The sequence below is a fragment of the Budorcas taxicolor genome, chromosome 7, assembly GCF_023091745.1.
Source record: "Budorcas taxicolor isolate Tak-1 chromosome 7, Takin1.1, whole genome shotgun sequence".
Classification (NCBI taxonomy): domain Eukaryota; kingdom Metazoa; phylum Chordata; class Mammalia; order Artiodactyla; family Bovidae; genus Budorcas; species Budorcas taxicolor.
This window is the reverse complement of record NC_068916.1, coordinates 39,102,172-39,128,043: the sequence shown is the minus strand read 5'-3', so window position 1 is coordinate 39,128,043 and position 25,872 is coordinate 39,102,172. Positions and strand designations below refer to the sequence as shown.

At 47.4% G+C, this 25,872-nt stretch overlaps 2 protein-coding genes across 5 annotated transcripts; one reads left to right on the top strand and one right to left on the bottom strand.

The window, feature by feature from the left end:
* The first annotated feature begins 1,930 nt into the window (after positions 1-1,930).
* Positions 1,931-5,871, top strand: NHP2 (NHP2 ribonucleoprotein). Its single transcript, XM_052643772.1, has 4 exons — positions 1,931-2,138; positions 2,218-2,287; positions 4,761-4,866; positions 5,491-5,871. Exons 1-4 carry the CDS (start codon positions 1,979-1,981, stop codon positions 5,614-5,616), a joined length of 462 nt encoding a protein of 153 aa, XP_052499732.1. The 5' UTR covers positions 1,931-1,978; the 3' UTR covers positions 5,617-5,871.
* An 887-nt stretch (positions 5,872-6,758) lies between these two features.
* RMND5B (required for meiotic nuclear division 5 homolog B) lies at positions 6,759-24,055 on the bottom strand. Of its 4 annotated transcripts, XM_052643326.1 has the most exons (11): positions 23,785-24,055; positions 19,580-19,743; positions 15,931-15,982; positions 12,674-12,819; positions 12,401-12,541; positions 10,115-10,215; positions 9,769-9,935; positions 9,169-9,334; positions 7,649-7,751; positions 7,401-7,555; positions 6,759-7,313 (listed from the first exon to the last, which is right to left on the bottom strand). In XM_052643326.1, the coding sequence occupies exons 2-11, from the start codon at positions 19,655-19,657 to the stop codon at positions 7,250-7,252; spliced, it is 1,173 nt and encodes a 390-aa protein (XP_052499286.1). In that variant the 5' UTR covers positions 19,658-19,743; positions 23,785-24,055; the 3' UTR covers positions 6,759-7,249. The 4 variants fall into 4 exon arrangements, with proteins under 4 accessions (XP_052499286.1, XP_052499285.1, XP_052499288.1 ...); XM_052643325.1 differs by lacking the exon at positions 15,931-15,982; XM_052643328.1 differs by lacking the exon at positions 23,785-24,055 and having other exon boundaries at positions 12,674-12,769; positions 19,580-19,708.
* Between the last annotated feature and the right edge of the window lie 1,817 nt (positions 24,056-25,872).

Here is a 25,872-nt window from a genome sequence, read left to right as displayed (position 1 = left end):
AACCAACAAGGACCTATTGTATAGCACAAGGAACTCTGTTCAATGTTATGTGCCAGCCTGCATGGGAGGAGGGGTTTAGGGGAGAATGGATTCATGTATATGTATGGCTGAGTTCCTTCCCTGTTCACCTGAAACTACAACATTTTTAACCAGCTATATCCCAATACAAATAAAAAGTTTAAAGTCTGAAAACAAGAGTACTTGTTTTTTATGTAACGGCTGCACTTGGTTTCAGGGTTAAAAGTTCAGGTTTTCAGTTGGCTTAACTGTCCCCTGCTGTCAAGGCCACCTGCAGACTTTTAAAGTACCACTTTATGGCCTGTTCCACTACCACAGAAATGGCCCGCCTATCACCACATAATCAAAGGCAACTGATGTATAGCAATGATTCACTTCCCTGGTGGCTCAGTGGTAAAGAATCTGCCTGCCAATACAGGAGACGCCTGTTTGATCCCTGGGTTGGGAAGATTCCCTAGAGAAGGAAATGGCAATTCACTCCAGTATTCTTGCCTGGGAAATCCCATGGACAGAAAAGCCTGGTGGGCTATAACCATGGGGTCACAAAAGTCAGACACGACTTAGCGACTAAATAACAACAAATATTCATCCAACGTTCCAAGACAGAGTACAAAAAATAAGTCAGAGGTACAAGACCCACCCCGGTCTAGGCCTGCTGACCTCCCCAGCACTGTATGTGTGTGTCAGTCGCTCAGTCGTGTCCGCCTCTTTGCGATCTCCGTGGACTGTAGCCCTCCAGGCTCCCCTGTCCATGGGAGTCTCCAGGCAAGAATATTGGAGTGGAGTGGGTTGCTATTTCCTTCTTCACGGGATCTTCCCAACCCAGGGATCTAACCCGGGTCTCTCTCATTGCCTGCAGATTCTTTACCATCTGAGCCACCAGGGTAGCCCAATTAATCCTCTAGAGTTAACTGCAAAAGCGCCGCCTACTCAGCGCACTTCCCCACCCTCAGCCCGTGTTCACACTGTCTTCCCTCTCAGCGGTCTCCGTCATGCCTTCTGTGGGTGTGATGCCAGGCAGTGGCGGGAACTACGAAGAAAACAAGAGGGTTAGAGGATGCCGGCGGGAGGTAGGCAAAGAACTTTAATTTGGGGTACGTTGGTCAGGAGACTCTCTCCCGTGATTAACAGCTGAGCAGATTTCTGCGGGAAGGGTGGTACCGAGTTCTCCGAAGAAAAGCGGTCTAGACCGAGGCGCTTAGTGAGTGAATGGTTCCATCTCTTGCCAATAAAGAGAAAACAGAGTGTGAGAACCGTGCTAGAATGAAGAAATCGCAAGCAGTGCCAGGCTTTACCTTAACCTTGGCACCTAGGGTACAGCACCCAGGACCAACTCAGGACCTGGCACGAGATGGGGATCGGAACTGCCCAAGTGAGGGATCAGATTCTGAGGTTTGGAATCACACCGAAGACTTCCCATTCCACAACTCTGGTCGCAGACCCCGCCCTTTAGGCAGGGCTCCTGTCCGCTTAGATGCGGTCACGCCCCTACAGGTACAGCTTCCTCCTTGCACCGCCTACACCTGTGACGCTAAACTCTCACACAAACCCAAGCCCGGATCCTAGTCCCTCTTCGCCTCCTCCAGGGCCCGCCTCCTTCCGGCCTTCGCCCCTCGCCTCATAGGCCCTCCGTTGTTGTTGTTTAGTCGCGAAGTTGTGTGCTATTCTTTGCGACTCAATGGACTGTAGCACGCCTTTCCTCTGCCTTTCACTATCTTGCCGAGTTAGCCCAAATTCACAGCTTGCCTGCCGACTGGCGCCCTAAATCGCTTCCGCCCCGCCTGCATTGTGGGAGTGGCCCCGCCCCCACGGCCAAGACTCCACCTCTCGGCGCTCCCTGTTTCCTAATTGGCTATGTTGCACTGCCTCTTCCCGCAGAGTAGCATGACCCGGAAGTGATTTCTGAAGTGCCGGCCGCATGGGCTTGTGCCTTGAGTGCTAGGTTGCCACAGTCGCTGCCATGACCAAAATAAAGGCAGATCCGGACGGGCCGGAGGCTCAGGCGGACGCGTGCTGCGGCGAGCGCACTTACCATGAACTGCTGGTGAATCTGAACCCCATCGCGCAGCCTCTGGCTTCTCGCCGCCTCACGCGGAAGCTCTACAAATGCATCAAGAAAGGTGCGGTGGACGACGAGCCGGGGCGGGACGCGGGTGGCAGGCCGAGGCCCCCCCCCGACTGATTGTTCTGTCGTTGCAGCCGTGAAGCAGAAGCAGATTCGGCGCGGGGTGAAGGAGGTTCAGAAATTTATCAACAAAGGCGAGAAAGGGTAAGAATCCCCCCTACCCTCCGCCGGGTTTCGATGGTATCCTGCTGCTTAACAGGTAGTTGGTAAAAGTGCTCCGACTTGGGTCGTATGCAGAAGATACATTCCGTACAGATGTCGATACCACTTACAAGAGCTCAAAGGGACACCTTGGGGAAGGTGAATTCCAGGGGAACCAAATCGTATAAGCCAACTTCCTTAGGATTGATCCCAGCTTCATTCACTTAGCGACTATTTACCGAGTGTCTACTGTTTTTCAGGCACTGTGCTATGGGGAGACAATGGCAGTAACCAAATACACACAAAAGTACAAGTTGTCATGGGTGAGCATGAAGGAAGAGTACAGGGTGCAGCGAGAATGACTTCATTATCCTACAGCTTTCCTTTTGGGCATTTTTCAGGATCTGAAAATTATTTGCATTTTTGTTCCCTGTCTCTCTCACTCAGGCCAGAAAGTAAGCTCTTTGAGAACAGAATAAAGCCTCTCACTGCTTTATTTTCAGAAGCACCTGGTACATTGTAGGTGCTCAAGAGCTAAATAATGCTGGGAGGATTTGGTGCTCTATGGAGTCTGACCTAGGTGGAGTAGCTGAGGTCTGAAGATATAGGATTCGTTTGTGGCTTCCAGGTTTGGGGGGCATTCTGCCAGAAGAAAGTAGATTCCAGGGCAGGAGAGGGTAGTAGTGGATAGAAGTGCTACCTTCTCATAGGACTCTAATAAGCCATTGTAAGTTTAGTTTTTGTACTCAGGAGTTTTGGAAGCCAATGAGTGTTAAAGTGAGGGGTGACATAATTATGTTTACATCTTTAGAAGGTTTTTCTGGCAACTTTGGAAAAGATCAGAGGTGGAAAAATAGATGGAGAAATTGAGATAGGTGGCTACTCAGGTGCAGAAGAGATGAGAGCAATTTTGATTGGGTTATTGATGGCAGAGATGGAGAGAATTAAAGTGGATGGATGAGAGGACTTTTGCATACAGAGTGAGGAGGTGTGGGCTCCAGGCAGATGGACAGAGGGCCCATTCCCTGAGACAGTGAACAGTGAGGGAGCCAGATTTGTATGAGAAGATCACGAGTCTGGTTTTAGACAAGTTTTCAAGGTGCCTTTTAAACATGGAAACCCTCTCCCTAGCAGAACTATCAGATAGGCAGGTGGCTATATGGGTGTTCAGTTTGGGATAGGGTTGGGTTGGAGAGAATAGATTTGGGAGTTGTCTAAATATAGAGTTGGCACTTAAAGCCTTGGCTACAGATGGGGTCAGCTGAGAGAACGTACTGACGGAGCAGAAAGACCAGGCTGTGGGAATACCAGCATTGAAAGGCTTCTCTGGAATTTCTGGGCAGTCCAGCGGTTAGGACTCCATGCTTCCACTGCAAGTGGGCCAGGGTTCCATCCTTGGTTGGGGAACTAACATCCCACAAGCTGCACAGCACGGCTAAAAACAACAAAGGCTACTCAAAGGAAGTGGAGCCTGCAGAGGAGAGTCTATGAGCCAAAGGAAAGCTAGGGAGTGTGGACATACTGCTTTGAACCCAAGAGCTCTTTCCTTGTGTTTTCCTCTCTCCCAGAACAGACTCTTCTGCTGTCATCAGGGCTCCTGAGGCCCTTGTTGCAGAACCCCATCACCTGGTCAGTTAGAACAGTTACAGATTCTCTGGCAAGCTTTCCTTGGTTCCCTATCACTCTTAGGAATGAGCCTTGAAGCACTCAAGACCCTTACATGTGACTAGTTTTTCTAGCCTTCTTGTCAGCCTTATCTCCACATCCTGGATTCCAAAGCCATCCCTGGCTCCCAGCAACAGCCATCCCCTGTGTATCTGGTATCTTTCTGATTCTCTCAACCTTAAATGCTTTCCCTGCCCCCAGCCCCACTATGGGCTTCCCTGGTAGTTCAGTGGTAAAGAATCTGCCTACCAAGGCAGGAGATGCAGGTTCAATCCCTGATCTGGGAAGATCCCCTGGAGAAGGAAATGGCACCCCACTCCAGTATTCTTGCCTGGAAAAACCCCATGGACAGAGGAGCCTGGCGGGCTATAGTCCATGGGGTCACAAAAAGTAGGACATGACTTAGTGACTGGCAGCAACAAAGCCCCTCCATGGGCTGCCTGACAGATGTTCATCATTCAGCTTTCCTCTAAAGTGTTTTTCCTGATTCCTTTCTTGATTGTCCAAGGAAAGCTGAGCTCTTACTCCTTAGCATCTCTCATACTTCATCTGTCCTGGTACAGTACCTTTTGTCACACTTGGTGGCATTTACTTGTTGCCAGGCAACAGAGATCACCTCCTCAGAGGAATGCATTCACCAAACAAATCTGAATGCATTTCTTGAGTTTGGGAGACATATATGATGGGGCTCCTTGAGGGCAGGGGCCTGTTTACCCATCTCTGTAACCCCCAAGGCCCAGCTCAGAGGCTTCCCTTATGACTGAAAAGGAAACCAGCAAGCTGGGAGTGACAGTGATTTCTCTTATTTCAGGATTATGGTTTTAGCAGGAGACACGTTACCCATTGAGGTATACTGCCATCTCCCAGTTATGTGTGAAGACCGGAATTTACCGTATGTCTATATCCCCTCTAAGACGGTAAGGAGCCCCTGAGCCCCTGATCTTGCTCAGCACAGAAGAGGGCCTGGGATCAGGTTGGTGGCAGCAGGTCATAGTGGCAAACAGCATGAGCTCTGGAGCTAGAGACAGGCCTGGATGGATTCTTGGCTCTGCTGCTTCCCAGATGAGGGAATGCAGATAAGTCACCTCTCTGTACTTCTACTTCCCTGTAAAATGGGACTGTGGGAATGAAACAGAAGGTGAACTTGAACGTGTCAGTCCTGTTAGGTGGGTGCAGTGTTCAGAAGGGATGTTCTAGGGACCTGCAGCTGTCCTTACCCTTACATAGCAGAGGCCAGGTCTGGGCTCCAAGGGGTGGGGAATAGCAGGGCCCTGGAAAGCACAGGCCCTGCTTAAGGGGACAGCCCCTACTGAGCTGGAGCCCTTTCACAATTGCCCTATGGAACTGTAGGCCCAGTGTCGCTGGACCACAGCTTGAAAGTCTGATGAGTTTAGATGGTGGCAACCAATTCAAAATGTTAACATTGGCTGACTGGCACATGTCTGTGGGCTGCATTAGGCTGGTGGACCAACAGTTTGTGACTCCTTGGTGCACAGGTTGTGTGGCCTTTGTTCCAAACAGCCTTTCTTCCTTCTCTGCAGGACCTGGGTGCAGCCGCTGGCTCTAAGCGCCCCACCTGCGTGATAATGGTCAAGCCCCACGAGGAATACCAGGAGGCCTATGACGAGTGCCTAGAGGAGGTGCAAGCCCTGCCCCCACCCATGTGAAGGAACTTAGGCACAACCTGGGCACCTGCTCCAAAAACAGTTGGCTTGGTGGCGGGCCAGTTGGCTGCCCTCCTGCCGCCCACATTCAGACATCTCCGTGGTCCCGAGGCACGTATTCTTCCTAAGCAGCTGCAACAGCTACTTCACAACAGCAAAGCCAGCATCTTCTCCGACAGTGCTGTTTCCTGTTGAGCTTCAGTGAAGATAGTTTCAAGAATGTGATGTGGGGGAAGTAAATCCTAAAACTAAAATGTGGTGAGTCTGCAGGTGTTTTTTTTTTAAGCAGCAACTACTGGTGGGGCCAAGTTGTTGGTGGGGAGGAAAGGGCAGAAGTAACCTTTCTCACCAGAAGACCCCAGGACTTCAATAATGCTCGGTGTGAATGCTTGGCCACCAGGGTCAGTGCTGGACTCAAGCTGAGAACGGACCCTGCTCCCACCCTGAGCTTTCCACTCTACTTCTAGAGTAGCTGGGAGCTGCAGGGCAAGCCAGCTGAGCCCAGAACCCACTTCATAGAGTCTGTAGTTCCTATGCTGGGGACACCCCCATTCCTCTTTTCTTCCCCCCCCCACCCCCCACCCGAGAGCCTTAAATGCCTCTGGGAAGCTGACGGATGCAATTTACCTCCGCACACAGTAAATTTTAAGTAGGTATTTGAAGCTAATGCAGAATCCCAGGCCATCTCTCCTCCTTTGCCTTTATGGCCCCAGTAACCTCATCTCTTCACACATTTTAGACTTACAGTGCCTTCCTGCTCTCAGAGGCCCGGCGCAGACTCAGTACACACAGCAGCCAAGCTTCAGGCACCCTGCAATAAACTGGAAGGACCTTGGGCTTGAGGGTTGGAACTGGTTTAAACTCCAAGCGCTCTTCTTGATAAGCTGTGAGCCCTTCTGGGCAAGTCATTTCATCTTTCTATATCCCTTCACCCTCGTTTCTAATGGGGAAGTAATACAATTATGTATATGTAAAAGCATCTTGCCCAGGGTTTGCCATCTCCTAGCGTTTTCTCCCAATCACACGCAGGTTTTGTTCTTTCCAACTGCACTCTGTGGCTGCCATGCTCCCAACCGGCACGCCCTGCACCTGTGCACGGTGGGCACATGGTAATTCTTTGCCAGTGAAGCTAAAGGCAGGCAAAGTAAGGAGAAGGCCTGTGAATATATTTGCTCAAAGTTATAAAACCACGGCATTTAGTTCTATCCTGGACTACAGTGGGCAGCTGACACACAGAGCTGTGAGGCTATACAATGGGAGGAGTGGACACAAGCCTTGGTGTAGCAGGAAGAGATCTGGCTGAGGGCGGGGATGGAAGACATCTGCTGTGCCCACCAAGTCCTTTGCTATTCTGTCAGCTGCCACTTAGTCAACAGCAAATATAAAGAGCAGGAAGCAAAGCAGGAGTACAAGACGCCAGTTTCCCTGCCGTTCGTCAAGAAGCCAGCTGCCTGCTGTAGGCGGTCTCATCTCCCTCCTTGGCCTCTGCTAGAGGGCCGGCCCTGCTTGTGGTGGCACTCCTCAGCCAGTTGCTCTGAAATGAACCACAGTTCACGGAAGCCAACTACCCCCACCGAGACAGACCAAGGCTTGTGGGTGAAAGACCTCTTGCAACAAAGTTCCTCCCCAGCAGGAATCAGAATATGATGCGTTTCCCATCTGCTGGGTTCTGCTCCATGGGACAGTAGGGACACTTCAGCCTACAAAGGGAGAAGAACCAAGAATGTCTCAGGTGGCCAGCCAGCAGAAGAATCAACCTAAGGTGGAAGAGAACCCCAGGAACTTACTTTCCTCCATTAATGAGCTTGTTGAGTGCATCTCGGGAGATGACATGGCCACAGATGAGCTTGATGGGAGGGTTGGACTCTGACGTCTGCTGGCGGAGGATGGGGCACGCGAACACGGAGTGGTACCAGCACTTCATGCCGAGTTCAATCTCAATCTGGGGAGGCCAACAGTGGGGTGAGTCCCCCTTCCTGTGGCGCTGTCCTCCCCAGTGCTTCAGGCCGTGCCTCCCCCCGACACTGGGCCTCACCGGTAGCTCGTCCTTGTGACTCCAGACCCCAGAGCACTGCCTCTGCTCCATCACAGCTTTGATATTCATCAGCACAGGCAGCGCCACACAGCCAGAGGCAAAGCTGCAGAACAGAGAGCAGGGGCTGGAGGGACCAGCCTGACCAAGAGCCCAGCAGACAGACAAAAGGCACAGCACACTGTCAGTACATGACTCAGCACAGGGTTTCAAAGTGGCACTTGATCAAACCAGTCCTTAAAAATCTCTCAGGTCACGCAGAAAGCCACATACGTGATTCTGTGTCTTAACTCTAGAAAGTCATTCTAATGCACCCCACAATTTGGACAAAAGGAATATCCAGGGGCCAGATACCTGTTCATCCACGGATACATCCTCGGTGTGACAGGGACACTAATGTTCGGAAGGGCCTCATCCTGCCTGTGTACCCCATTCCGTCATCACAGTGCACGTCTATAACTGGTTATCAACCAGGGCACTTAGAAATGGGAAAAAGTAGATTCAGTTTTCACTGAATTGGGGTGATTGGGGAACCAACTGACTGAAGCCTGGGGTGCCAAACCCCTGCAATACACAGAGCAGGTGTGCAAACAGAACCGGCCTAAGGTGCCCATGTTCATGCTGGGGAAGAATGTTCTGTAATCAGAGTCCATGGGAAGAAACTGGAGGATGGAGCCTATCATGACTGGGCAGACAAATGCGCCCCATGCGGTTCCACGGCCAGTCTAAATAAAATACATCACTGTATGTACATACACCACACATGTATATGTGGTGGGGTCAGGTCCAGGTGACCTTCATTCCCTATGAGGCCTTAGGAGCCTCTGTTTTTTCCTATAAAATGAGGGTAACAGCACCTGTAACTCTTGGGTTGGTTTGAAGCCATGAGAATATTACTGTAAAGGAGCCGTCAAAGTGAAAGCTCTCAGCACTTGTGACTCAGCTCCTCAGTCTCCCTGAGGGAAGTGGTGTTTGAGACATGAGGTGGCCAGAAGGCTGGGCCGTCAGAGGGTCCTGTGATTACCCAGAGGTGAGGTGCAGGAAGCACAGACTTCATTCAAGAGACCTTACAAAATGGGAACCCTGACTCTGCCACTGACCTTGTGGTGACCCCAGGCCACAACTCTAAATCTGTTCTCCAGCTGTAGTGTGTGTTGAGTCACTTCAGCCATGTCCGACTCTTTGTGACCCCATGGACTGTAGCCCACCAGTCTCCTTTCTCCATGAGAATCTCCAGACAAGAATACTGGAGTGGGTTGCCATTTCCTCCTCCAAGGCATCTTGCCTACCCGGGGATTGAACCCACGTCCCTTATGTTTCCTCCATAGCAGGCAGGTTTTTACCACAAGCACCACCTGGGAGGGGTACTAGAAAGAAAGGTAATTCCTACCTAGAAGAGTGACTGAGCAGCCAGTTTAGGTCTGTGAAGGCACCAAACACCACCCCTGGACAGGGCAGGGCCTTGACAAGTTGGGTTTCCCTCAGCCCGCCCACTTGTACTGCCCCCTCAGGGCTGACTATACCTGACACTGAGGGGTGACTCCACAGAAAGGCCCAACAGGGAACAAGCATCACGGGTAAAGGTCTCACAGATCTCGGCCCAATGGCTGTTGTCCAGTAGATGGCAGTAGGGTGACTTCTCCAAACCCAGCTGCAGGTACACCAGACTGCCCATCATCACCTGGATCTCTACAAGGCAAAAGGGAATCAGGGTGCAAGGAGGCAGCTTTTCTCCAGGCTCTGCCCCCAGCCCTCGGGTGGCAGGGCTGCAGAGGCAGTATGGGGAGCAGGCTGTGCCCCATGGCTCCCAGGCCCATGACCTGGCCAATCGAGGATTAAAATGCCCTCTGGCAAAGCCAGTTTTCCCTAAAACCCAGTGAGGAAGTAAGGTTTCAGGGCTGTTTCTGTGGCAAGCATGACCGCACAACGTGACGTAGGGAGGGGTTTCAGGTTCTTCCCCACCCTTCCAGCTGCGTCAAGGAGGGGGTCTCAGGCTCTTGTCCCTCTGCTCCAGTGCTAGCTAATCTTTTTGGCGGGGGGGGGGGGATGCGGTATAGCATGTGAGGCAGAGCAGCATAAGGGAATGCATGTTGTAGGGGCCACCCCAGCACCTGGGCACGTACCACGCTGGTGCCCGTGAGCAAAGGGCTGGAAGTGCCGGGCGTAGCTGAGGGCCTCCAGCTGCTTCTCAGGGCCACCTGCCAGGAGACGGATGAACTGCAGTCGGTGCAGCTTGAACTCCAGGGAGCTATTGAGCTCCAGCAGGCGCTGCCTGTGGGAGACAGCCCACCTGGGGAGAAAGAGGCCAGCTGAGTGGGAGCTAGTAAGGCAAGAGAATGGGGCTTGGCAGGGCCTCCAAAATCTTATGTGAGGCCCGTGAGACAGGGCTGGAGGTGTGTCCAGTATGCTGGGTGACTCGAAGAGCAGACAAGCCCTGTCCCCTGTGGGACCAACCAAAGGCCAACGTACTCCAGTGCTGGCCCCAGGTCTTGTTCATGCAGAGCTTCCAGGATACGATTCAACTCCAGGAAAGGCTGCTTGAAATCCAAGTCCACATTCAGTGTTGATTCCTAGAGGGAGAGAGAGCCATCTACCACTGGAGGACTGTGTTTCCAAACTTCTCTGCTCCACACCTAGTAAAACCTCATCCACCAAAGACAAGCCAGAGAGGGGCCATGGTCTCTTGCCAGTCCCTTGGACTCCTCTTTTTCCCAGTTCAAGTTCTGGGAGGCTGAGTGCTACATGCTGGCCTCCCAGAGGACAGACTGCAAACCCCACCCCATCTGCTGTGGTACTGGAGACCCACACTGAGTAGCATGGAGAGAAAATTACTCTTTTTCAATCCCCCTAATTACATTAAGGGAAAGCATCCTTTACTTTCACTGCCAGGGTGTCGTCTGACACCTAACAAGTACAACTTTGTCATTTTACTAGTCTTCCCTTTTAAGAAAAGGCTTATCAGGCACTGAGAACTCTGGCGGACACCCAAATCCAGCTAGAAATTCATAATTTCACTTTGTATTCTATATATTTTGTAGCTATTTTCCACTTATGGCAGGGACACTGATTTCTAAAATAAATTTAAGAAGTAACAAAAGCAAAACAAACAAGTAGGACTACATCAAACTAAATTTAAAGCTTCTGAAACAGTAAAGGAAACCATCAACAAAATGAAAAGGCAACCTACAGGATAGGAAAAAATATCTGCAGATCGTGTTACCTAAGGGACTAATATCCAAAATATATAAAAACTCAATAGCAAAAGAAAAAATTCTTATAAAAAAATGGAGACAATATCTGGAGAGACATTTTTTCAAAGACATTAAAATGGCCAGCAGGCACATGAAAAGATGCTCTACCTCATTAATCATCAGGGCAATGCAAATCAACACCACAGTGAGCCATCACCTCACTCCTGTCAGAATGGTTGTTATCGAAAAGACAAGAAATAAGTGCTGGCAAGCATGTGGAGAAAGGGGAACCCTCATGCATCTCTGGTGGGAACATAAACTGGTGCAGCCACTATGGATAACAGTATGGAAGTTTCTCAGAAAATTAAAATATAGCTACCATATGATCTAGCAATCCCACTTCTGGGTGTTTTCCCAAAGAAAATGAAAGCACTAACTTGAAAAGATATCTGCACCACTGCCCCATATTCACCGCAGGATTATTTACAATAGCCAAGATAAGGAAGCAACCTAAGTGTCCATTTATGGATGAATAGATAAAGAAAATGTGGTGTGTGTGTGTGTGTGTGTATATATATATATATATATATATATATATATATATAAAATAAATACATAGTCGCTCAGTCAAGTCTGACTCTGCAACCCAATCAACTGTATCCCACTGTCCTTGTGTCCATGGCTCCTTTGTCCATGGAATTCTCCAGAAGCAAATACTAGAGTGGGTAGCCATTCCCTTCACAGGCATCAAACCCGGGTCTCCTGCATTGCAGGCAGATTCTTTACCATCTAAATATATATATGTATATATATAATGAAATATTGCTTCCCAGATGGTACTGGTGGTAAAGAACCCACCTGCCAACGCAGGAGACGTAAGACACTTGGGTTCAATCCCTGGGTCAGAAAATCCTCTAGAGTAAGAAATGGCAACCCACTCCAGTATTCTTGCCTGGAAAATCCCACGCAGAGAAGCCTGGTGGGCTACAGTCCACGGGGCTGCAAAGAGTCAGACATGACTGGGCGACTGAGCATGCACGCATTCAGCCATTAAAAAAAGTGGGGAAATCCTGTCATTTGTGATAACATGGATGGGAGCATTATGCTAAATGAAATGTGCCAGACAAAGACAGCTACTGTATGATCTCACTTACATGTGGAATCTAAAAAGTTTTTGAGAAAACCAAGCTCATAAATACAAAGAACAGATTGGTGCTTAAAAGAAGTGGAGGGTAGGGGGTGGGAGCAATGGATGAACTATTTTTGTTGTTTTTCGTTTTAATAAAATAGAGATGAACTCATTTAAGGAAACAAGGTAAAGGCACACAGTCTTGACGGAAACCTTGGACTCCCCATGTGCAGTCCAGAGGGGAGGATGCCCTGCCAGGCCAACTGTCCACTGGAGACACTGGGAACAGGTGTTCCCCTGACACACATGTCTGAGTCATGTACATAAACTGACCTGTCTGGATATAAAAATAATAATGGGGTCCTAATGTAAAGAATGCTACCAAGCAGAAAGCAGAACAGGCAGGTCCCAGCACCTCCCCGGTGAGCCCGTTACCTGACACAGCTCCTCAGCGACACTGAGCATGCCCTGCTGATACAAGTGCTCCAAGATGGCCATCTGCAGGGTCTGCTGCTGCTTCTCCCGCGAGTCCCACACTGCGTCGGAGACCACACCGCAAATCTCAGAGTCAAAGTTCTGACAAGGACGAGAGACAGCGCCCTGTGACTCAGGCCTGCACTTCTCACACCGGCTTCCCGGGGAGCCCTGCTATATACACACCGGCCACAGGTATTCCCGCCTCCAGTCTGGAGCTGCCCACATGCTCACCCTGTCAATGGCTTTCCCCACTCGGGAAACACTGCTGTGAATGTCCTTGTGGTCCGAAGCCAGTTTCTGCACGGTGTCTTTTATCTTCCGGCAGCACTGTGACATAACCAGGGAGAGGGTAGCTGAGAGAGGGGTTCCCTGGACGGCTGCAGAGAAACAATGGTAATGAGTCAGGACTCGGACACAGAGGAGCAGGCCTTGTCCAGGCCTCCCTATTCTAAACGCCAGCATGGCGGCCTGGGAAGCAGCCCTAAACTCCAGAGTGAAAGACTCAGCCTCTCTTCTGGGTCCCGCCACTCTTTAACTGTATGACTTGGAATTAGCCAAGTGGGACAAGCCAGTTCATTGCCTGGAGTCTTCATTTCCTCATCTATAAAACAGGCGATAGCACTGGCCTTGGAGGCTGCTGTGAAATGAAGATGCTCTGGCACTTAGTGTGGGTTAAGTACTTGGTTTTAGCTCATTTAATCCTCACTACCATTATGTGCACCGGCACTGTTAGTAGCCTATACTCCAGCCGAGGAAGCTGAGGCAGTAACTTGCCAGAGCTCACAGCAGTGACAGATCTGAAGCCCTGGCTCCTCACCACCACACCGAAGGTTCCTTAACATCTCGAGGGAGACACTGTGTGGGAAGGTGTTGAATCGTAAAGTATTATCCCCATATTAATGCCTTCTAACCCAGAGGACACCAGGCAGGCCAGGGTCCATCAGGGAAGCACAAGGACATTTCTGTCTCACAATACAGTGCTTTCCACCCCCATGGCTGGGTGAACCACATGCACTACCAAAAGTGTGTGGGGCTTGGAATAGAGAAGAGCAGACAACTCCCTTCTTCCAGCCAGCATCTCTGCCCCTTCTTTAGATGGTAGCATCTGGGTTCAGGGAGGAAAATATGACCCAGGGAAGATAACATGACCCATGAGGACCAGGGAGTGTCTCAGCTCTGAGATCAGAAGCCCTGGAAGAGAAATGCATTCTGCCAGCTTGCTAAACAAACAAAATGTATACTCCTGGAATTGCTGGAGCACCTCGGCCACCTCCAGAGAGGAGGTGCTCTGAAAATGAAGTCAGTGTAGATTGAAGGCATCACATGAGCACCCAGATCCAACTGGGCTGGACCTTTCAGTTACCTGAGACTATAAATCCAGCAGCCCAACCCCCCACTTTGTGTTTGTTTAAGCTGGTCTGAGCTAGGTTTCTGTCACATTTAACTGAATGAGTCCTGACAAATACAAACAGAAGGTGGTGGCTGGGCCTCCTCCTACTAGGATGGCTATAACAACAACAAAAAAAAAACATAAAAGCAAGCGAGGGTGAGGATGGGGGAAAATTGGAACTCTCATACATTGTTGGTGGGAATACAAAAAGTTGCAGTTACTTTGGAAAACAGTGTGCCAGCTCTTCAAAAAGTTGAACAGAGAGTTACCACATGACCCAGCACATAAAAAAGAACAAAGCAATGATTCATGGCACAATAGGGATGAGCCCTGAAAACACACGAAGTCAAAGAGTATAAAAGGCCATATATTACATGATTCCATTTACATGAAGTATCCAGAGCAGTCCACAGAAAGTAGGTTAGTGGTTGCCAGGGGCTGGAGGAGAAGCAGAAATGGAGTTACAAGGTCGGAAGTTAGACATGAGCAACCAGGGGAGGCCTGGCAGAATGGGATGCAAGCTGATCTCTAAACTCCATCCCAGATACACCCCGGAGAGCTCACAGATGTGCTACAAAAATAACCACAGAGACCTTTCCAACTCCTGCACATGCATCCCAGGCACACAGTGGATATAAGCTAACCACAGGGGCTTCTCCAAGTAACCTTAGGTAGCTAGGAGCCCATTAAGGGTTCATAAATAGTCTGTCCCTCGCTCTATATATATATCATTATATACATATATGATTATATATATGATTATTACATGGATATATGTGTGTATGTACATATGATGATTATCAGAGTGAATTATGGGAAGACATGAACAACAGAGCCTGCTTTTATATAACTTGCAACTGTCAATCAGCCTTGAGCATATGCTGAAGGAGCTTCCCAACCCAGGGATCAAACCCAGGTCTCCCTCATTGCAGGCAGATTCTTTACCAGCTGAGCCACAAGGGAAGCCCAAGAATACTGGAGTGGGTAGCCTATCCCTTCTCCAGTGGATCTTCCTGACCCAGGAATTGAACCAGGGTCTGCTGCATCACAGGTGGATTCTTTACCAACTGAGCTATCAGGGAAGCCGAATATATATATATTATAACATGTATATATATATATATATGTATATAAAACAGGCTGAATTATGGGAAGTCGTAAACACCAGGGCCTGCTGTTACAGAACTTGCAGTTGTCAGTCGGCCTTGAGCATACGCCCATTTGCATTCCCTTTCATTGATTATTGGTGGGTATAAGCCCTATTCTGCACAGGGCATAACCAATAGGAGGTGACAGGAAGTATAAAAAGGGGGAAGCCAAGAGGCAAGGGGAGGACAATTCCTTTGGGGCCGGCCTGCTCCCATGTCTTGTGAGTGTCTTATAAAAGATCTATCTGCTTGGCTGAACTGAGCTCTTGTTTGTTGTTTTAAACCCTTTAGTTCATTGTTCCAAATTTTTATGGTGACAGACAAGAACTGAGGAAGCGAGATAAACCAACCTGACAGAGTGATTATTAATGGGTGGGGGATTCTTTTGAGAGAGATGAAAATGTTCTATAATTAGTAGTAATGAATGTACAATTCTGGAAATATACTAAAATCCACTAAATGGTATACTTTAAAAGGGTAAATTTTAATGTGAGTTATAGCTCAATCCAAAAAAAGATGACATAGGAAATAGGGGTTATCTTTGGTCAAATCTTAGACAACTTGATAGTAACAGTAATGGATTGTAACCCATTGAATAAAATAAGAATTTATGAGCATGAACTTAAGTAAGGAAGATAGGCAAGTTTCTTTCTTATGTTAAATTCCTACTAACAAGTGTATAGGAAATGATAGAGCAGGAAAAACCACCTGTGTTGAAACTAACTCTGTAGTGATTTGTTCAGGCAAGAATTGTCAAGGGATGAGAAAACCAATGAGGCAGAATGTGAAGAAGCACAGCAAATGTATATAGTCTCAAAGTATCTCCCCACAAATTACTTATTAACTCTAAAGAAAGAAATATTAACATTATTAGGGTATAGGAACCTGGCAGACACCATCTTAACCAAATGATCAAAGTTAACATCACCCATAATGGAACAAGCTGATACCTTGTACCTCCTGATGTGATGCACTGAGAAACACATCAGTTCTGAAGTAATCCTGCCCAAAATGCAAAAAAAAAAAAAAAAAAAAAGATGAGGAAAGAGCAAACAAATTCAAATCAAGAGACATTCTGCAAAATCACTGACCTTAATGTTCCCAAAATGTCAATGTCCTGAAAGACAAAAGCACGTGGTAGAAATGTCCCAGACTAAAAAAACTAAAGATCAGACACAAGAAACTATGTGCAGTGCTTGATCTTAGATCAGAGCCTGGACCAGGAAATAAAATGCTTTATGAAAATTACTGGGTAATGGCAAATTGAAATATGAGCTATATTCATTAGCTGCTGCTGCTGCTGCTGCTAAGTCACGTCAGTTGTGTCCGACTCTGTGTGACCCCATAGACAGAAGCCCACCAGGCCCCTCTGTCCCTGGGATTCTCCAGGCAAGAACACTGGAGTGGGTTCCATTTCCTTCTCCAATGCATGAAAGTGAAAAGTGAAAGTGAAGAAGCTCAGTCGTGTCCGACTCTTAGCGACCCCATGGACTCTAGCCTACGAAGCTCCTCCGTCCATGGGATTTTCCAGGCAAGAGTACTGGAGTGGGGTGCCATTGCCATTCATTAGCTATATTCACTTAATTTTTTATCTTAACATTTACTTCACTCATAAAGAAGTTACTTTTTAAAAAACTACAATTTAGAGGGGATGAAGGTGAAAAAAGGAGTGAAATAACTGTGAATGTTCTACTTCAAAAACTGTCTGACATCTGCATCAGAAGACTGTCTGCATCTGTCTTTCTGCGTCTTCCTCTTCATGGGCCACAGAAAGAGTTCAATACACTTTACAAAATCCATTACCATTTCCCATACCTGCTACCATAAACCAAGAAATCCATTTATTCCAGGCTACTTATGGAGAATTAATCACATGGAAAAATTTAACACTTCTTTTTCAAAAATTAAAGTACTTTACTGTACTTGGCATTCCTATATATAATGATATGAACTCAAAGAATGAAAGCATTGGGACTTCCCTAGTAGTCCAGTGGCTAAGACTCTGAGCTCCTAATGCAGGGGGTGTGGGTTTGATCCTTGCTCCAGGAACCAGATTCCACATGCCACAACTAAAAAGTCCTACAAGCTGAAACTAAGACCCAGTGCAACCAAATAAATAAGCTAGAAAAAAAAAAAAAAAACTGAAAGCATTAATGGTATATAATTAAAATTCATGGGCTTAGTTAGATATTAAAACAGTTTTAATATTTAGAATCCTCTGTAACAAATATTGCAGAACAATAAATCAGAATATAAACACAATGTACTCTCCTTTGGATTTCTCCTCTGCTTAAGTGGTGGCATTATATAACATACAGAGTTGTTCCAAAATAATTGTACATACTTGCTGTAGCCTCAGAAACAAATAAAAAGAAATCTGAAAAAGTGAGGCCAAAAGAATTATGGGCACTATGCATAAGCACCAAAAACTCATGAACTCCTCCATTTCTAAGGATTTCTAAAACCTACCTTTCTAATTTCAAGGGAAGATTTACTCAAAAGAGAAAAATAAAAAACACGTCCCACACATTTACAGCTTTACTGATAGGGTAGAGCCATTATGTCAAATTCAGCCATCAATGTACAACCTCATTTCCCATTTAAATTTAACAAGAATATATTTTGTTTTAAAAGGGACACAGTGGCAAAGTTGGAGAAGCAAATGGCAACCCACTCCAGTAACCCTGCCTGGAAAATTCCATGGACAGAGGAGCCTGGGGGGCCACAGTCCATGTTGTCGCAGAGAGTTGAGCACGACTGAGTGACTAAACAAGCGGCAAACTGCCCTGACCTGAAGACTAACCTTAAAGCTCATGCACACTCTGATTCTCTCCAATTCCTGCTCTTCATACTTCAAATATCACAAAAAGCATTAATTCCTCAAATCGTGAAAGCACAGTGAACTAACTGCACAGAAAAAAATGGACATTTAAGTCATTTCTTTCTTTCTTAATACTATGTAGTAGAAACAGATGTATTTATAATTTCAGCATACTTCATAAAATCATTATTCATCAAAAATAGACAAATGTTTACAAAGAACATTTAACTTAAATTTCATAATTGCTTATAAAATGACACTTGAAAGAGTGACCTAATAAAGTAAGTCTGATCAAGAGACAGTAAACTATAAAAAGTATACCACAATGTTGTTTGGGGTACGCATGTATACACTGCTATATTTAAAAAAACATAACCAACAAGGACCTATGGTATAGCACATGGAACTCTGCTCAGTCCCACGTGGCAGCCTGGATGGGAGGGGAGCCCTGGGGAGAATGGATACGTGCGCATGTATGGCTGAGTCTCTTCAGTGCTCACAGGAAACCATCGCAACACTGTTAATCGGCTATACCCCAATACAAAATAAGAAGTTCAAAAATGTATATATACCACAATGTTAAAAACCTCATAGTGTTCTATAAGAAAATCAATAAAGGTAACAATCTTACTGAGGAAAAAAGTATTCAGCATTACAAATTTAAAATGCAAATTTTTATACATGAATTCAATAAAAGATATATTTAAAACTTACAATACCACATAATCATCATCTATTTTGTGGAAGACAATAAAAATTATGTACTTTTTAATATGTGTACGTTAAAACTGAAAGGTTAATTCTTACTTTTGCCTTTATTGGCAACTTTGGATGCATTATTAGGTTTTGGATCCCAGGGGGTATTTTTTTACAAATCTTGAAGCTGCACCGCTGTCCAACTTGCTAGCCTTTTTCTTGCCTGTTATTTCTTTGACTCTGTTCACATATATTCTGATTCTCTCCAATTCCTGCTTTACTGGATGTTCCTTAGGACTGACTCCATGAGTTGCCAGATAAACCCCAAACACTGAATTTAATGTGTAAGCCAGAAACTGAATCCACTTTTACCTGTTCGAGTGGGTCCAACTTCTGCAACATCTCATTTCTAGAAACAGACATCTTGGTCTTCAGCACCTCATCCACACCACCAATGGAATTCTCAAAGGTTGACAAATATTCATGAATTCCTACTGGATAGTCCTCATTAGTTTCCTCACCTGCCATTACCATCAACTGGCAGACCTTCTACTCCTGCCTCCCAGAAACTAGTCAGTGGCTTGTTTAACTTCTTGATTTTAATAATTACACTGAACTTATGTAAAAGAATGCCCTTGACCTTAGGTCATACTTAGCTGTATAATATCTGCAGCTTACTTTCTAGTGGTTTTAAAAGTAATAAGAATATATGAGCAAACTGACAAAACAAATATGGCAACATATTAGCAGTTGGTGAATCTAAGTAAAGGGGTATATATGAGCTCTTTATACTGTTCTTAGAACTTTTCTATACATTTGAAAACATCTTAAAATGTCTTAAACATTCAAAATAGAAAAGTAAATCGAAAACTAAACGTAAATGATCTCAGATAAATTAACGATTTCTGTTGGGTTTTCTGAAATAGTTCAGAGACTTCCACTGTCCCCTGTTGAAGAGTCCTAAGGACCCATGTTATCAATGCCCTAACCACCATCCTTCCAGAACTCCGTCATCAAGTAGCCTTGGGGTCTCCTAGGCCCCTAAGGAGGCAGATGTGGGACTCTCATGAGGGGACACCCACCTGTGCTGGCCAGCTCAGCCCGCAGCTGGCCCACGTAGTGCAGCAGCTCCTCCAGGCTCTGTTCACAGTGCTGCCCATAGATCAGGAACTTCTGCAGGACCTTGTCCACCTCTCTCTCCACACTTGCACACTGCTCCATAGCAGCCACTGTGTCAGGCCCCCACCTGGGTCAGAGGGGCAGTGAAGAGGGCTTCCAGATCCCACCCTACCATTCCCATATCATATTTCAATGTGAAATTCCCAACCTATCATATACGTACACAGCTTCCATAACCCCCAGCCAGGGTGCCCATTGGAGGGTGAAGGGAGACATGAGGACAGGGGTTTTCTGAATCATGTTAAGAAAATTACTCCTATGTTCATTGTTTTCAACTCTTCATCAGAATCTTCATCCATCTCTCTTCCTTTTTTCGCCTGATCCCAGCATGCAGGGATCTTAGTTCCCTGATCAAACCCGTGACCCCTGTAGTGGAATCATGAAGTCTTAACCACTGTACCACCAGGGGATTCCCTTCATCTCTTTTTTAAATCAAAATGGAGAGCAGGCCTTGCAGAGCCCTCAGTAGGCAATACTATCTATACTCCATCACAGCTCCATGCCTTGGTATACTCTCTATCACCCTTCACCTCCTCAACTACTGGAGAAAATGGCCCATCAGAGGCCATATTCTGCAGCTATCCCTAGCCTGCTCCCACCTGGCTCTCTCCACTCCCTCTTGGCATCCTTCTATTTCAGTTTTGATCACTGGGTAATGATCTGTTTGAGGGCCTGCCTCCCCCACTAGACTAGAAAATCTCTTGTTGCAACACAACTTTCCTTCTCATTATACCACTGAAAGAGAGTTGACTTGTCTTGTCCTACCTTTCTTACCACTGAGGTCCCACTGCTAAATCCCTTCAACACTGGGCCACCGCTCCCTTCCATTTCAGAGCAGCCTGTGACACTGAACACATAGACAATCCTTAAAATGTTAGTGATAGAGTTGATTTCACTCCTCATCCCTCCATCTACAGGATTTAAAGTGAAAGTCACTCAGTCGTGTCCAACTCTTTGCGACCCCATGGACTGCAGCCTGCCAGGCCCCTCTGTCCATGGAATTCTCCAGGCCAGAATACTGAAGTGGGTAGCCGTTCCCTTTTCCAGGGGATCTTCCCAACCCAGGGATTGAATCCAGGTCTCCCACATTGCAGGCAGATTCTTTACTGTCTGAGCCACCAGGGAAGCCCTCCCCCCCCCAAAAAGTGAGAGGGTTCTGTCAAATGCACCTCTCAAATGATCAAATCTAGCCAGTTGTTCTCTCTCTCAAAGAACGGTACAGAGGAACACCACAAAGAGAGTTCTGTGTCCAACGTGACCATTGGGATTCTCCCAGTTTTACCAGACTCTCTTCCCATTCCCAGCAGCACTGTTAGTTCTGGCCCCATCATCTCAGCCCAACCTGCAGCCAGTGTCTCCTTATCAAACAGGTGATGAGTGATGGAGAAATGGTACGCAGGGCCTTAAGATGTATTCATGTCCTCCCTCCTTATGGCTGACACTATCACACTAGAATTTGTTCATCACCGTGTCTAGAAAACAGGCCCCCCTTTTCATGCTCCCTGAAGAAATACCCTATAACTGGATATGAACCATTACAAGTGAAATATAACAGGGATACCTGTTGGAAATAATATACTATAATTATTACTATTAATAGTTAATATTTCATAGGGGCTTATTATGTGATATGAACTACTCTAATGACTTGGCATTAATTAACTAATTTACTAAATTCTTACAACTGCACTATGAGGCATGTACACTGAGACCCACTTTACAGAACACGAAATGAAATTCATATTAAACTGCTCAAGGTCACATAGCTGCAAAGTAGAGGATCTCGAACTAAAGCTGGGCAGTCTGGCTCCAGAGGCTCCTCTCTGAAGCAGTCTGCATCACAGTCCTCTCTGGACCAGCTTAACAGGCCATCATCTCACCAGGAAAGGAACACAGCCAATATTTGTGGTTGGAATAAGTACACAGCAATGATTCATGATGACAAGCAACAGGAAAGTAACCTCACAGCCTATGAGATGGTCAACTAGGAAAGATGGCAGTACAAAAGAGTATTTGCCAAAAGGGTCTGGGAACCAGAATCACAATTTACCAAAAATAAACACAGCTCAAGAAAGGTTAGGACCTCACCAACATCAAAGAGTATGACCCTGTCAGACATCAACTAATACCAGGATTATTAAAGGGAAGCCCACGTCAGCAACTTGAAACTGAATTTAAAAGCTGAGGAAGGAGATGAATTTTTATCCCAGTGCTGCATGAGCTTGAGACAACTCAGGAGCCTAGAGGAAGTTGTAAGTCAAGGAAGTAAAATCTGGGAGATGCATCTGTGGAACCTGGGGTAGTACTGAGAAACCACAGCAGCATCAGTAAGATCCCAAAACATGGTACTGAAGGGAAAAAAAAAAAAAAATTAAATCCAGGTAGAATACCATTTATGCACTTTTAAAATATAGGTATACAACCAAGGACACACGCAAATAAAAGGATATGTACCAAACACATAAGAGAGTGGCTTTCTACAGTCAGGGCGGAGATGAAGGGAACGGAGGGAGGAATAGGGATAAAAGGGAAATACGTAAACAAATGCCAAGGAGAAAAATGGCCTGTGTGAACCAGTTAAATGTACCATGAACTGACAAGTGTGATTACCTCAATAAAAATTTTTTAAATGAACAAGATGGGAAAATATAACTGCCTGGAGGTATTCCATCTGAAAAGCCCAAGAGGTCAATTCAGTGTGTCCAGGGTAAGCCACTCTTAGTCACAGTCGGTCATCTTCACCAGGCACAAGGATGGATGAGTGGGAGTCTGTCTTCAGGATTAATCCAGGGAATTTCACTTCCATTGTCCTAAGCCCTCCTCCCCAAGGTCTCACATGGACAGAAATTATCTACCAGGGTGATCACCCCAAAACAACACATCAGATCCTGTCACCCGTTTACTCCTCACTGCCATGGTTTGACACAGAAGCCCTCTGCAATTGTACATTCACTCACTTCCTTTGCATGGGCTTTTCCTACGTCTAGATGCCACTCTTCCTATGTCTAGAGTGTTCTCTGCAAGAACACAAGATGACATTTAATCATCAGCTCCCCCATGAAGCCCTCAGTGAAATCTCCCTACCTCCTCCCCTGCTTCACAAACCAAACCTCTATCAAGGGTGCCCCATACCACAGACATCTGAGTTCTCAGCACTTCAGCACAGTAACTGCCCATTCACATGTCTGTCTCCCCACACTAGACTGTGAGCTGCTCAGGGCTGGAGTCCAGTCTCATCTTCTCTCCCCAGGCCTATGGCCTGGTCCACAGTGAGTACATGTACTTCTAATTAGGGGACCGCAACTCACACTTGTCCTGGTTGGGCAGGAGGAGACATGAGTGAAATAATGAAATCCCCACCAAGGTGTGTGCACAGGGGTCTTGTCCTCAGTCTTCAGTATCCTAACACAAGAGGGGCACCTTCTGAGGTGAGCGGGTAAGGAGAGAAGTTTGTGCAAATCACAGAAAGTCCCCTTTGCTTGACACAGAACTGAACAGCCTCCGCTGGCCCAACACTTAACCTTTTACACTCCCCACCTCTATCCATTCTTCACCTTATACATCACTCCTCTGCTTAAAAACCAATAGAGTGGACTTTCCTGGGGGTACAGTGGATGAGAATCTGCCTGCCAATGCAGGGTTCGCTCCCTGGTCTGGGAAGATCCCACATGCTGTGGAGCAACTACAATCCAGGTGCCCCAACTGAGCCTGTGCGCCCCAACTGATGAATCCTGCGTGCCTAGAGCTCAGGCTCTACAAGAGACGCCTTTGAATGAGAAACCTGTGCACCACAATGAAAAGTAGCCCCTGCTTGCTCCAACTAGAGGAAGCCCATGAGCAGCAACAAAGACCCAGCACAACAACAAAAAGATAAAGAATTAAAAAAAAAAAAAATGACACGTACTTAAAAACCACCCTTGTTTTTATGGTCTACAAGGTTCTATGTGACTCCAAACCACCTCTCCAACCTCATCTCCTACCACTGTCCCTCTCAATGGCCATATTCCAATCACACTAGTTTTCTGTTTCTCGAACATCAGCTTATTTCCACCTCAGGGTTTTTCCCACTGCCTAGAAAACTTCTCCCAGATCCCCCGTGACGGGCTACCTCCAACTCGGCCGGGTCGCGATTGGATGGGACGTGCCGGTTCGAGCGACCTCCCCAGTAGGGGCGTCTCCTCAAATTTCTCTGAGAATGCAAGGGTCCAACTCCCTGCCCGGGCCGAGGTCTGCGGAGAAAACAAACCCGAGGGAGGACTGGAGATGGGCGCTTAGTCCCGAAGCTTGGAAGGAGATCCGGGGACTCGGAGCCTGGCGGAGCAGCCGCCCACCGCGCCACGCCCTTGAGCCGCACCTCCCAGCCGGGAGGCCAGCGGGCTCTCACCTGGTCCTGCAGCCGGGTCTCTGGTTTCCGGTGCAGCTGTCAACGGAACCGGAAGCCACGGCAGTTGCTCAGCCGCTCCGGACTCGCCCACTCGCGGCTTCGCGGAGGGGTGGCCGAGTCTCCCCCTTCCGCGCACTAAGAGTGAAGTCGGCTACAGGATCCCGGCGGCGGCTAGGAAACTGCACCTTAGATGCTTGCTGAGGCTGTGACGGGGTTCCCCTAGGGAGCCCGAGGGGAAGGGGCCCCAGCCGCCGACGCCTCCGGCTGGGCCCCGACTTTCCACGTGTGCGGGAAGGAATCGGAGCAACCCACTCGCTGGCCAGCAAGGGTACGCGGGGCGGCTCAGCAGTAAGCAGCTCTAGACCAGAAACGACTGTGCCGCCCCAGCTCCCCGCCCTCCACTCCCATTCAAAGAAAAACAATAGCACACGATACAGTGCACGTAAGGTCCAACAGTTAGGCTTTCCCGCGATGGCGCCTGACACTGGGCAATTAAATTCAGCTGTGAGGTACTCAGCCCTGATCTGCTGGCCTCCATTGGTCGCCCTCTTTGCAGAATGGAGAAGAGACGGGGGTTGCACAACCGCCCTGAGGCGGAAGGGTAAGACGAAGGAGGAGAGAGTAGGCGGTGACCCGAAGGACTGAATTCACAACCCTCCCAGGCACCCTTGCTTTGCAAGGAAGGGGTAGAGTAGCCCCTCCCGGCCCATCCCCTCCAAAGGCTTCAGGGACTTGGAGTAGAAACATCCCGAAAAGGTCTCTTTTCCCCTGACTTCTTGCTTCCTTTCAGGGCCAGTCTCATTCTAAGGCCTTTTGCCTTCCAACCTTCCGTACCTCTTCCCCATCCCAACAGAACAGCCTTGCACAATCTTGGTTTGTTTTCTGTATAGCACTTGCACAATCCAGTCCTGTTTTCTTTATAATCTTTGACTTTTTAATTGTCTTGAGCGTTTATTTGTTTATTCTGGTTTCCTGCCCCTACCTCTCCCCACCCTTCCTTTCAAGATAAAAGCTCCATTGGGCCCAGCACTTGGTACTCATCGCTGTTGTATCCCCAACACCCTGTGCTTGGAACGCTGGAGGTGCTCAGAAATAGTCTAAAGTAGCCAATATCCTCTGTTTATGAATGAGGAAACCTCGGCTTCAAACCTGATGAAACTTGCAGGGAAGAGGGCGGTCAACAGCCCCTCCAGGAACCTACAGAGTTGTCAGAGCATCCCAGAGAAGCTTGTCTGCACCGGGAGCTTGGGTGGTCCTGGCCCACGTGGGAGTTGTGGGGGTCGGAGGGGTGAGTGAACCTTGCCTGGGGCCACTGATCTGAAGCTGAGTTCACTCCAGCAGGACCTCACAGGCTTTCACAAACACACGCCCCAGGCTTCCCCACTTTGGAGGAGCCTGCTTCTCAGCCACACTGGGGTGTGAGCAAAACCTACCTTCTGCCAAAACTTAGAATGCCCAGCTCACATGTCAGGCTCCTTCACCTGTGTCATGATGGTTTTGTCACTTTTCAGGGCACAACATGTCTTCTTACCTAGCTAATTTTGTCAACCTTTCCTCATTTAGTAATTTTTCATCCACTGACCTCCACCCTGCACCTTGGCCATGAAATATACTTTTTCTTGTATTTGGAATTGATTTTATTTCGTTTCGTTTTATTGGAGTGTGGCAGGTTCAAAGCAGAAAAACTTAGCTGTTCTCCACTAACTCTTTAACAGTCTGTTTCACCTTTTGCTAGTTTCCTAGGATTTTATTTTTTAAATGTAATTCCATTTTATTTTGCAGGGGATGGTGCAAAGTATGACTTATTTTCCC

What these genes read in the sequence shown, in the direction of transcription:
- NHP2 (XM_052643772.1), top strand. Translation starts at nt 1,979, where the DNA reads ATGACCAAAATAAAGGCAGATCCGGACGGGCCGGAGGCTCAGGCGGAC. An exon ending in ATCAACAAAGGCGAGAAAGG is followed by an intron (nt 2,288 to 4,760) that starts GTAAGAATCCCC and finishes CTCTTATTTCAG; the next exon opens with GATTATGGTTTTAGCAGGAG. An exon ending in TCTATATCCCCTCTAAGACG is followed by an intron (nt 4,867 to 5,490) that starts GTAAGGAGCCCC and finishes CCTTCTCTGCAG; the next exon opens with GACCTGGGTGCAGCCGCTGG.
- RMND5B (XM_052643325.1), bottom strand. Translation starts at nt 19,718, where the DNA reads ATGGAGCAGTGTGCAAGTGTGGAGAGAGAGGTGGACAAGGTCCTGCAG. An exon ending in TGCTCACGGGCACCAGCGTG is followed by an intron (nt 9,335 to 9,768) that starts GTACGTGCCCAG and finishes TTTGCCTTGTAG; the next exon opens with AGATCCAGGTGATGATGGGC. An exon ending in GAGTCACCCCTCAGTGTCAG is followed by an intron (nt 7,752 to 9,168) that starts GTATAGTCAGCC and finishes TCTGTTCTGCAG; the next exon opens with CTTTGCCTCTGGCTGTGTGG.